Raw genomic sequence first — 12,839 nt, 5'->3', positions numbered from 1 at the left:
CCTGAGCTCTAGCCAAATAGATTCTGTCCCTGATCCCTTTGGGACATCCTCTCTCTCCAGCACTAAAATGTTCACCTTAATCAGTATTTCCACCAGTCCTCCTTTCCCTCCTTTTTTATCTTTTCTGAACACCTGGTATCCAGGAACATTTAATACCTAGTCCAGCCCTTCTTTGAGCGAGGGTTCTATTATTATCACAACATAATTTTCCCATTGCTATCTGTTTCTGCAACTCACAAATCATATTTACCACATTCTGCTCATTTACATAAATACACAGTAACCATAATTTAAACTTTATTACTTCTCTTATGCTACACCCACCTAATACCTCACTATTTCCTACTCTAGTTCTATCTGTTTCTCCCAATATTCTTTGCACCTTGGTATCCCTCTCTGGTATTACCTCCTGGTTCCCATGCCCCTGCCAATTTAGTTTAAACCCTCCACATTAACACTAGCAAATTGCCCCGCATGGAAGTTGGTCCCAACTCTGTTTAGGTGCAACCTGTCTGGCTTGTAGAAGTCCCATCTCCCCCAGATCTAATCCCAATTTCCCAAGAATCTAAAGCCCTCCCTCCTGCACCATCTTTCCAGCCACGCATTAATCTGCTTTATCCTCCTATTTCTATATTCAGTTGCACATGGTACCGGGTGTAATCTGGAAATGACTACCTTTGAGGTCCTCCTTTTTAATTTCTTGCCTAGTTCCCTAAATTCTGACTGCAAGACCACATCCCTCTTTCCAACTATCTCATTGGTACCACTGTGGACCATGACCACTGGCTGTTCACCCTTCCCCCTCAGGGTGCTCCAGCTGGAGATACCAGATACCTGCCATTCCTCTGTCTATTAGATAATGAAACTTACTACTTAAAAAATAAAGACCAACCAGCTACTAACTTCTCTTCTTTTGTTATCACGTAAACATAGAGAGGTTAATTAAAATGCTTTACTCAACCCATATGCAAAAAAATTTAAATTTTTAATTTCCCAGCTCCTTAGACTAACTCCCTAACTTTGGAGAAAGGGGAACAAAGCTACAATACTCACCAGCCAATCACCTCAATTGTCTTCCTGTGATGTCACAGTTTGATTTTTCTTTACTCTCTCCTTTCAATGATCCTGACCTGCTTCACACTCCTCCCGGTCTGCTTCACACTCCTCGTGGTCTGTTTCCCAGTGATCCTGACCTGCTTCACACTCCTCCCGGTCTGTTTCACACTCCTCGTGGTCTGTTTCCCAGTGATCTTGACCTGCTTCACACTCCTCCCAGTCTGCTTCACAGCGATCGTAACTATGGCTGACTTCTTTTGTTTCTTTATTCGTCCCATTCCCATTTCCTTTTGCCTTGCACCATCGGCCCAATTTTCATTTAATCTATTCCACCCTATCACAAATCTTCCATTTTGTCTTCCCCTTCCCACCCCCACTTTCCCTTCTTCTAGATTTTAACTTAAAATCTATTACATCTCTAACTTTTTCTCATTCTGATGAATGGTTACGGACCTGAAATACTAACTTTATTTCTTTCTCCTCAGATGCTGCCGGATGTGCTGAGTATCCCTAGCATTTTCTGCTTCTATGTTAGTGAATAAATTAACTTGTATTTGCAGAGGAATGACACGGTGGGGAGAGTTTGACAATCTGTACAACATTGCTGAACTGGAGGAAGAAGCTGTGCCAGAAGGCAAGGAGCAAGAGACAACCCAGCAGCTGGGTAAGTTTCCAGGGGGTTGGGTGCATGAATCATTAATTAATGGTTTTTGGAATCTTTGATGGCTTTTGGAGAATACTTTAGGTGAAATCATGGGCAGAATCATCCCAGATTTACACAAAGTGTGGTAGCAGGCAGGAAAAAGAATGTTTTATCACCGCCGCAATGGCAGGTTTTCACACCATATTGTCCCATTCCTGGTGCGTCCCGCCTCATTGGTAATACATTCCCAGGAAACACACCGGATCGCTGGCAAGGCGGTCTCTGATTCGCCCACCTTGCTGTCACCTCAGGCTTTCAGTAATACGGGTGCCATATTTAAAGGGCGCCCTTGCACAGAGCTAGCTCTCTCTAAGGGATCGGAAGTTGCTGCAAAGTCATGGCTGCCAAAGGAAGGAAACATGCTGCCCCCAATTTAGCAATGCCTCCCACGGACACTTACTGGGCGCAGTGGAGGCCCCGCCGTGAAGTCCTCTACACCCTCTCTGGGTGAAGACCAGCAAGCAAGGTCACCGATCCAGCGTGGGAGGTGGTGGCAGCGGTGGTCAGCACCAATGCCCTGAAAAAGAGGACAGCCACCCAGTGCCAAAAGAAGATGAATGATCTCCTCCGTTCTGCCAGGGTAAGTCACTCTTCTTATCACTCTCAACTCACATTCACAAACCCATCACACATCCACAAGGATCTCACTCACTGCCAGTTTACTCGCTCACACACACCTTCATCTGCCCTGCGGATCGTGTCCTCATCCCGTCCATGACACCACTCACCACCCACACATGCCAGGCATCCTTATCATCTGGCCTGGCAGGCGTCCTGCTTACACTCCCTCCATCCGTCTTCATGCAGGAAAAGCTGGCACACAACAAAACAGACTGGTGGGGGAATGCCGACTTCAAGATCCTCACAGACTTTGAAAATAGTCATCCAGCTGGCCGGCGATGATTCCTGTGCTGATGGTGAGGTCGGCAGTGTTCAGCCAAGTGAGGATCCTGCAGTGCAACATCCATCAGACAACCATGTGTGAGTCAGTTCCCCTGTTCCACTGTCCTCTGCCATGCACTAATTATCTCTCCTTGCTTTTGCAGGCACATCTGAGAAGCAGCAAAGGGAATCCAGGAGCCATGTTCTTGACTCAAGCCCCAAAGACATCTCGAAAGAAGAATCTGATGACACCCTAATTGAAAATCTGTCACAGCACTCATCCACACCCTCTACCAGTGCAGAGACATACACCTCGGTGGGACCTAGTTCTAGAGTAGAGTCAGGGTCACAATCTGGTGAGCACATCACACTGTCTGATCCACAGCAGGTGGCGGCAGGGACTTCCCAGGTTTCCGGGGCTTGAAGGAGTGCTGGAGGCCAGAAATCTGCTGAGTCTGAGTCTGATGAGGAGCCTCAGTTGCAGGAGCGACAAAGGCAAGCTCGGGAACATCTGGAAAGGATGTCCGTTGCACTCCTCAGATTGCAAGGCACAATGGAGGACTCTGCCCGCCTTCAGTCTGAGGTGATAGTGCCGACATGCCAATGCACCGAGGTCGACATTGGTAGGATTGCGGCCGCCATGGAGACCTTGGTCCGGGAGGTGGTCAGGGGGAGGTGATGGCATTGTTGTATTGTCACTGACTAGTATTCCAGAGACCCAGGGTAATGATCTGGGGACCTGGGTTTGAATCCTGCCACGGCAGATGGTGAAATTTGAATTCAATATAAATCTGAAATTAAAAGTCTGATAGTGACCATGAAACATTGCTGGTTTTCTGGTTCACTAATGCCCTTTAGGGAAGGAAATCTGCTGTCCTTATCTGGTCTGGCCTACAATGTGACTCCAGACCCAGACCCAGTGCAATGTGGTTGACTCTTAAATGCCCTCTGAACAAGCGCAATTAGGGATGGGCACACCAGCTGAATATCCAGTGAATGGAAGACCTTGTAGTTGACGTAGTTGACTGCTTGTTGCCACAGAAATTTAAGTGCCGCATGAGTGCAGTCGATGGCACCCTGCATTTGTGGAAAACCTGAGATCTGCCCAAATCCCAGCGTCCTTGCTTCCTGGCTTTCCTGATCCCAGATGAAATGCATAAAGTTCTGTACCTTCGCGAAGATGGTATCCGTGACCCCCTGGGTACGCATGTGTGTGGAGGCTTACAAGACCCCACACAGGTCACCTGTGGAGCCCTGGAAGGAGCCCACTGGTGTAAAAATTGATTGCTGCGGTCACTTTCAAGGCCACTGGCAGTGGATTGCGCCCACGTCTCCATGTGCCAAATCCTGGCCAATGTGACTGACATGCGCAGTCTTTGGTGATGTTGGTTCTCGGTTTTCTGCAGAAATGACAGGCACCGTCTAAAATCCCTGGGTCTAGTGAGGCACCTACGAGCGACGGCTCGCTGTGGATCTTCGGCTGTGTGCGCAGCAGGCCCTACCGCCCCTTCATATTGAGGGAGGTGCTCCTCCCTTTGCCAAGCCAGGCACCTCCACCACACTCTTCTTCTTCTCAGCCCCCTATAAGCCATGAGGCATACCGCTAAATCACCAGGCTCCATAATCCTGATGTTCTCCTCCTGCAGGATCAAAGAGAGAGGTGTCGGTTAGCATGGGTATACTAAGAACCTCTCTTATTTAAGTCTGAAGGCCCCTTCATGCATGCAGGAGAGTGCTCACCACCACTTGGATGGCCAGTGTGTAGTGCACTTATTGGTTGTCCAAACCCCCACCCACCTACACCCCTCTCCACTCGATTTCAGCCACTGGGCTGAAGCTCAGGTGCAGGCATTCTCCTAACCCACACCGACAGGCTGCACTGTTAGCTTGAACCATAATGGATACCGGTCCACACCTTAATAAAGACATTGCAAGGGGCTGTGAGCACCTCCACCAGTGACTGCGCCATGGCCACCTTACAAAAGGGGATTCTACAACTTGCCCAGTCGGCCAATTGCTCCGCTGCCCCCTAAAACATACATTAATCTGCAGTCTGCGCACAAGGGGTGAAAAGTTCTGGAGCATTTGGTGGCACTTTCATGCCTTTTCATTGCTTGAGTGGGCAGAAAAGCTTCAGAGGCCCTACTCCAAGCAGGTCAATGGAGCTGCAATTGAACGGTCTCAGCTGCGGAAGAATGCTCACTTTTGACAAGCTTTTCCACGTGTGTGAATGCTTCCCTCATCCCCCCACTCCCCCAACCCCCTGCACGTGCTCAATTATTTCCTTCAGTCTGGCTGTGCTGCCTTGCCCCCCGCCCCCCCCCCCCCCCCCGCCCCACCTCACTAAACCCCCCATAAGGTCTGATCCACACTGGCGCCCTTGTCCTGGCACCACACTGAAAGCCAGCTGGAAAAAGGCAATTTGCCTGTGCCACCCGCGAATTGCCAGCACCTCATCCTTGATGCCCTGTGGGTGATGCTTGTGAGCGCTGTGCAAGGTTGTGTGCACTCGCCTCCCAGTTCCCCTCGAAGTTCAGGTCACCAGGTGAACACCTTTAAAAGGCAGTCGTGAAGCACGCCGTTCTGAAACCACGCTGACATGGGCGGTACATTTGACGTGGGGAAATGATTCCGGCAAGCAGGGCTTATAATTAGATGCAAATGTATTAAAATGACATTCCCAATGTGCGGTAGTGGCAAACGCGACCCGCCATTGACGGGTGGACCAGACGATCACAAACCGGTTTCACAACGGCGTAAAACCGATTTTCAGCCTTCTCGAAATATTGTCGTCTCCCCCGCCCAACACCAACGGGGCCAGAAAATTCCGGCCTATATGTTGTCAGGCAATCAGAATTTTGCTTCTGAAATGAAATTTTAGAATTCTAACGAGCTGTGATCGAGTGAATAGAAAAGACTATTTCCTCTGGTTTGGAGAGTAAGTGATGAGGGGAAAAATCATCAATTTCACACTGTCAGTAATAGTGAGGAGATCGATTGAGAGGAATTTCCTTACACAGGTTTGAAATCTTTGAAAATCAAGGGCTTTAACACATCTATCCTATGCATGGAATCCTGGTGTTCCTCGCATTTTTGTTGTTATTAAACAGGAGTGTTGTGTTTCAAAGTGCAGTAGCAGTAAGGATGATGTCATGATTTCCCCCAACTCAGAGCTTTGGACAGGGAATTGCAGATCCACAATGTCTAATTTTCTATCCAGTTGTGAAATCAGTCCAATTGTCTATAGTCCTGCTGTCTGTTGAGGGGAGGAAATTGCATATTGATATTGTCGCTGGACTAGTGATCCAGAGACCCAGGGTAATGCTCTGGGGACCCAGCTTAGAATCTCACCATGGCAGTTGGTGGAATTTGAATTCAATACAAATCTGGAATTAAAAGTCTAATGATGGCCATGAAACCATTGTCGGTTGTTGTAATGTCCTTTATGGAAGGAAACCTGCTGTCCTTTCCTGGTTTGGCCTACATGTGACTCCAGATCCACAGCAATGTGGTTGACTCTTAAATGCCCTCTGAACAAGAGTAATTAGGGATAGGCAATAAATACTGGCCTAGACAGCAACGCTCACATCTCATGAATGAATAAAAAACAAAGAGTGAAAACAAATGTTCGACGAGCATGAGTTGTTGGCAAAGAGATGAAAAGACACTGAATGGTATCCAGGATAGATTTTAGTTTATGTTCTTCTCCTCCAACCTTTTAGTCTTCGAGACCAGTACATTAAAACCAAAGCGCAACCAAGAGCCAACAAGTGGCAACTTAATACGTACCAAGAGTGATGCATCACTGGTGAAGATGAGGGTAAAGGACCAAGCAGCAAAGAAAGCTCAGCGCCATCGCTTTTCCATTAATGGTCACTTTTACAACTACAAGGTAAGAAGTGAGAATTCAATTCTATAGGAATAAAACAAGTGCAACTTGAGCTGTAAAGTCCAGGTATAAGTCACATCTGCTCAAGAGAAAAATTGCACTCAGGATGACCAGCACTCAATATGCTTCAGTTCGCAGTAAAGATTCTGATAAAAATTAAATGGTAGCAATGTATCAGTGATTTGAGTTCAATCTCCACTCCAGGGCTTCAGCTCATAGGCCAGGATTTTGACCTTGACAGGCGGGCACAGGGGGCTCGCCCGGGATTGGTTGCGAAAACGACTGCCGCCCGCGATCAGGCCCCAACATCGATTTTACGCTGGCTAGCCAGCGATATATGAAATGGGTAAATGAGTCTAAGAGATGCCTTTTCAGACTAATCCCATGAGCTGGCACATGCCATTAATGTCATGTGGTGCTGCATTTAACAGGGTGCCAGCATCCTCCGCCTCCCCCCTCCAACGAAAAAGTCAGGAGCAAGTTCAGCCTGCGGGTCATCCTGCAGGAATTTAACACTTGGAGGGGTGTTAGCTGGTTCAAGGTGGGACATCCACCCCCAACTTGGTAGGAAGTCACACCTCTGAGAGCTGCCAGCCAATCAAGTGACCAGCAGCTCTCTGATCCCAGCAGCGCCACAGGGAGTGGCGGTCACTGCTGGGACTACAACAGTTCCCAATACCAAGGAACTGAAGCCAGAATGCAAAGGTAGGTGGAAGGGGAGCGTATCACCCAGGTTAGGCTAGAAGGCCCCAGCAAGGGTGTTAGGGAGCCAAAGCATACAGGCCAGGGCGTAAGGGAACTAGGAGGTGAGGACGGCCTGGGGTGGCCATCTAAAGGGCCAAAGGGCTTCTTTAAGGAGGCACCCCACCCACCCTTGCCTGCCACCAGCCTATGCAGCAAAAGCTGACGGGTTGATCGCTTGGAGTAGGACTATCCTGCTGGGGGTGGGGGGTTTCTAAAATCCAGCTGGTGATGTGTGCCTTGACTGTCTGTTCCGCTAGGAGCACTGGACTGTGAGATCACCCTGTTTATTCAAAGCACCCACCCCCTTTTATTGTCTGAACAAAACAGTTAAGAAACTTCTTTTTTTTAAATGTCAAGTGTTGTACTTATATGACAAATCGAGACTGGCCAATTACTGCCCCATCAGCTGCTCTAAATCATCAGCAAAGTGATGGAAGGTGTTGTCGACTGTGCGATCAGGTGGCACTTACTCAGCAATAACCAATTAACTGATGCTCAGCTTTGGACTCTGCCAGGACCACTCAGCTCCAGATCTCATCACAGCCTTGGTCCAAACTCTAATAAATAAATTCTATTTATGTGAGAGTGACAAAGGGGGATGGTTGTGGTTGTTAAAGACTGATCATCGCAGGCCCAGGACACCACTGCAGGAGCTCCACAGGGTAGTGTCCTAGGCCCAGCCATCTTCATCTACTCATCAATGGCCTTCCCTCCATCATAAAGTCAGAAGGGGGATCTTCGCTGATGATTTCACAATGTTCAACACCATTCGAGAACTTCATAACTTCACAACTGAAGCAGTCTATGACCGCATGCAGCAAAACCTAGACAACATTCAGGCTTGCACTATTAAATGGCTAGTATCATTCATGCTGCACCGGTGTCAGGCACTGACCACCACCAACAAGAGACAATCTAACCACCTCCCCTTGATGTTCAACAGTATTTACCATCACTGAATCATCCACCATCAATATGCTGAGGGTTACCATTGACCAGAAACTGAACTGGACCAGACATATAGGGCAACATTTTCCACCTGTCAGGGGGGGGCAAGTGCTGGAGCGGGTGCGAGTGGGTGCGCTTCCAATCAGCGCCCCCGATCAGGGGCTTGCTACCATTTTACGTGGGCGGGCCAATTAAGGCCCGCCCAGTGTGGCATGATCCAGGGAGCGCTATGCGCTCCCTGAACGGGCAGGGGGGCATTTCCTCAGCTGGGGGTGCGCACTTTCACACATGCGTGCGAAAGAGCGCACAGATCTCCCTGAGGCAAAGTGCTGCTTTAGGGAGATCATCTCCGATTTGAAACTTTCAATAAAGATTAGAAAAAAATTTAGCTGCCATATCCCCTCATGTGACACTGTCACATGAGCTTGGACATGTTCATCACTGAAATTGTAAAATTTTATGCATTTTTTAAATCACTCATAAAACCTCATCCCACCCATGAATGAGGTTTCATGTTTTTTCACAAGCCCGCCTGAGCTCCTGGCCTGCCCACCAACCTTAAGGTTGGACAGGCAGGTCCATTAATGAGTTCAATCGGTTTTTTAATGGCCTTAATAGGCCGTTGACAGGTTGGTGGGTGCACATCCGAGTCGGACGCGCGCCAGCCGAACTGACAATCTAAATGATGTGGGGTGACATCGGGACGCATGCCCAACCCAACTCCGCGTCATTTTACGCATTGGCGAGCGGGCCCCACCCCTGCTCACTGACCGGAAGATGCTGGTCATAAATACTCCACACAAGAGCAGGTCACAAGCTGGGAATTTTGGGTGAGTAACTCACCTCCTGATGCCCAACGCTTGTGCACCATCTACAAGACACAAGTCAGGAGTGTGGAGTATTCTCCACTTGCCTGGATGAGTGCAGCTTCAACAACACCAAGAAGCTCAACACCATGCAAGATAAAGCAGCTAGCTTGGTCAGTACCCCATTCACCACCTTCAACATCCACTCCCTCCAACACCGATGCACAGTGACAGCAGTGTGTACCATCTACAAGATGGATTACTACAAATCACCAAGGCTCTTTCAGCAGCAGCAGCTTCCAAACCTGTAACCACTACCATCTAGAAGCACAAGCAGATACATGGGAACATTACCGCCTGCAAGTTCCCCTCCAGGCCTCACACTGTCCTGACTTGGAAATATATCACCGTTCCTTCACTGTCACTGGATCAAAATCCTGGAATTCCCTCCCTAACAGCCTACAATGTACCTACACCACATGACTGCAGTGGTTCAAGAAGGTAGCTCACCACCATCTTCTTAAAGGCATTTTGGGATGGGCGAAAATGCTGACCTTGCCAGAAATGCCCACATTCCATGAGCGAGTAATAAGAAGGACACAACCTTGTCTACCCCGAATCCTCACGGATTTTAGATCCAACCTCATGCATCCCGCCTACCCAGCTCAAGTAATTGATCCAACCTCATGTTCTCCACAGTCCCTGCAGTTAATAGACTCAAACTCATCTAAACCCTCCCAGAGGCAATAGGCCCAACCCCTTGTATCCCAACACCAAAGGGAATAAACTCAAGTGTACCCTTTCCTGCAGGTATGAAAATTGGCATCATTGAAATGAGATCAAACCAAATCTTTAACCAGGCATTTTAGCTCAAAATGAAAAATTATTTTCCTAATCTTCCCAATAAATGAAAATGGAATTCTCAGCCTTCAGTCTTGCCTCTTGAACTAGTTCTCGAGCTGATTTTTACTAAATACCCTGTAACAGATCCCAAGCAATAATTTATGTCTGATGTACACTGAAATATTTAACTGTTCTCCATAATCAAATCTGGTCAGAAAGTGGGGTGCTGGTTAAAGGTCTCCACAGAATTTATCAGCAGAGCTTGTCTAATGAATTAAAATTAATACATTTTTCATGGATACCAGCTCCCTGATTGCAGTCTTTACTTTTCCATCACTCTAATGCTGTCAATTTAATTCTCATCAACATTTCTCATTCCTGTGTGTAGACTACATTTCCTTCCACACTTTACAAGAAATTAAATTCACACGTACACAGAAATATGCACGTGTACACCCATGCACACTACACATACGTTCACGCGTACACATAAACATGCACATGTACACACATATACATACACACAAACAGGCACATGTGCGTACACACATACATGCAGAAGCACAAGTGTACTCACGCATACACACACACACGCATATGTATAGACAGTCACGCACACATACACACATAATTATGGACACATGCACATGCGTGCTGATGCTATGTTTTCACAGTCAGCATACACATTGGTCACAATATTTATGGGGAGGCAAGGAGGGAGCAGAGTGTAAAGACAACTGCTTTACATTCAAGATACCTGGAAAACAGGTTTCCTTCGAATCCTTCCAAGTTTAACAGCAGGAGCTGGTTGACATTTCATGTCTCCGTTTTTCAGCCACGGTCAGCCCGATTGAGATGCTTGCTGTCAGGTGCTTACACCTGCAGAACCAGGCTGCAACTGGAGAGTGGAGAGGAGGAAGGTAGGGATTGGAAAGGTGGTGGGGGGGATCAGAGGCCAGAATGGGGGTGCATGAGATCGTGAGGAGGAAGGGAAGATCGGAGATTGTGGGGTGGGGTGGAGGTCTGACATTAGAGTGGTGAGATCCAGGCTGGCTGAGGCTGGGGGAGGTAGGGGAGATTGGAAAGGCGAGAGGGAAATCCAAAAAAGTTGGGGAGTAGATTGGAAAGAAAGGGGTAAGGATCAGAGAGCCAGGCAGAGGGATTGGAATGAAAGGTTGAGGGATTGGAAAGTCAGGCAGAAGGATTGGAAAAGCCATGGGGAGAGATCAGAAAGGCCAGGGAGGGGAGGGAGGGGTGTGGGGATGGCGTTGGAAGGATTGTAGGGAGAGAATGAAAAGGCCAGAGAGTGGGATTGGAAAAGTCAGGGAAAGAGATTGGAAGGACCAAGGAAAGATCAGAAAGGCCATAGGATTGGATCAGAAAGGTTGGTGGTGGGCTTGGAAAAACCAGGGAAAGAGTTATGGAAAAGCCAGGAGGTAATGATCAGAACAGCCGGCAGTCAGATTGGAAAGGACGGGATGGGGAGAGATTGGCAGGATCTGGGGGAGATCAGAGAGGTTGGGTGGAGATCATGGCTGCTTGGCCAGGAAGTATTGCAGTTTTGTGTTGGGGGGTTGGGGGTTGGCAGTTGGCCAATTATGGGAGTGGTTTACAGGTAGCCTAGTGGGCTGTGGGAAAGTACTTCTACTCCTTTTGGCCTACAACCAATGCTGGAATGGTGTTTACCTGCTGGATGAGCCAGTCCTCACCTCCCTTTAGCTGTCAGGTTTCCCATGGCCCAGGCATCCCAGCCAGCCTGGGTTAAGCCTGAAATGTAAGAATCTATGTGTGGCACCCAGCCTCATTAAAGTATTTTGTGGAGTGGCAGCGGGTTGATCACCCGCCTTCCCATGATGCCTCCATTAAAACTGGATGTGGGTAGCTTTGAGGTGTGTTGGAGCCAGCTTTACAATTTTTAGCATCTTAATATCACACCCAACCCATCCGTGCCATTTTGGGGGATTAAAATTCTCCTCCTTGCTCTTTAATAATAGAGATGTTATCAACAAAATGTGACAAGTGGAAAATGTGACGGGAAGGAAGTGTAACATTGGAAGGGCATGCAATACCCAAAATTATTATTGCATTATAGATATAAATGTTTTTAAATAGGCTTGTAATCTTCCTTACTCCCAAATTTTCCTGATGTTGATTGTCCTACAAACTGATATTTAAAATATTAGTTGCTGGCACCAGCTCTGGTCATTGAATGATGGAGGCTGGAATTTGTTAAGTTTACTACTGATGATTGAGGTGCACTTTGCACTATAACTTAACAGAAACCAAAGGTTACTGTTTATTTGGGTGGCGCAGTTTCCAACACAAATTGAGATAGGACTCTGTTCATCAAAATTTAAATAAAACAAGCAGCATTGATCATTTTGCAGGCTCATAAATTTTAGTTAAAGGTCTTACTGAATTTAATATTATTTGCAGTGTTTGTTTGAAATTGATTGGAAAAATTGGGTGAAACTTTATTGTGAGGGCAGTTATGAAGTTCACAAAGAACTAATTCTACATATCCAAACTAAAAGGCCATGGAACCTTGGATTAAAAGATAATACCATGCAATGAACAGATAGTCCCCAGCACTTACACTGTTCCTGTTTATCCCAGACAGCTGCCTATCCTGGGCAAACAGAGCATGCTATTTCCCATTACCATAGGCATCAATTACATAGGTGCCACTTAAACCTTATTAAGCAAGCCAGCTATTTTGGGCAGTTCAAACAGCTGTTCGAGTGCAATTACCTGTCATTAAGTCCTTTCAGGCTGCCCCAAGTGACAGACGGTGGCCAAGCCTCCTGAAACTCATTCTGCATTTACTGTACCTGCTGGAGTGGTGAAACCAACCAGTCCACTGTGTGTGTCAGACCCATTCGGCTCTCAGTCAATGAACAAGGGGAGAAACTGCCACCTTGCATAGCTTTTCCGAAGCCAGGAATGTTTTCCACAAATATTGTTGCAG

The 12,839-nt window shown here is 47.4% G+C and overlaps 1 protein-coding gene across 2 annotated transcripts in view; it reads left to right on the top strand.

The window, feature by feature from the left end:
* The window catches only part of rassf6 (Ras association domain family member 6), a 69,160-nt gene that overhangs the window by 42,875 nt on the left and 13,446 nt on the right, over nt 1-12,839 (top strand). For both annotated transcript variants that reach the window (XM_078569789.1, XM_078569793.1), the window contains exons 6-7: nt 1,617-1,720; nt 6,364-6,533. In XM_078569789.1, the coding sequence (XP_078425915.1) occupies nt 1,617-1,720; nt 6,364-6,533 (274 nt within the window). The remainder of the gene's footprint in view (nt 1-1,616; nt 1,721-6,363; nt 6,534-12,839) is intronic.

This window comes from Cetorhinus maximus, chromosome 2 (genome assembly GCF_964194155.1).
Source record: "Cetorhinus maximus chromosome 2, sCetMax3.hap1.1, whole genome shotgun sequence".
NCBI classification, from domain to species: domain Eukaryota; kingdom Metazoa; phylum Chordata; class Chondrichthyes; order Lamniformes; family Cetorhinidae; genus Cetorhinus; species Cetorhinus maximus.
The sequence above is the reverse complement of the archived record's forward strand: the minus strand, read 5'-3'. Positions and strand labels throughout refer to the sequence as shown.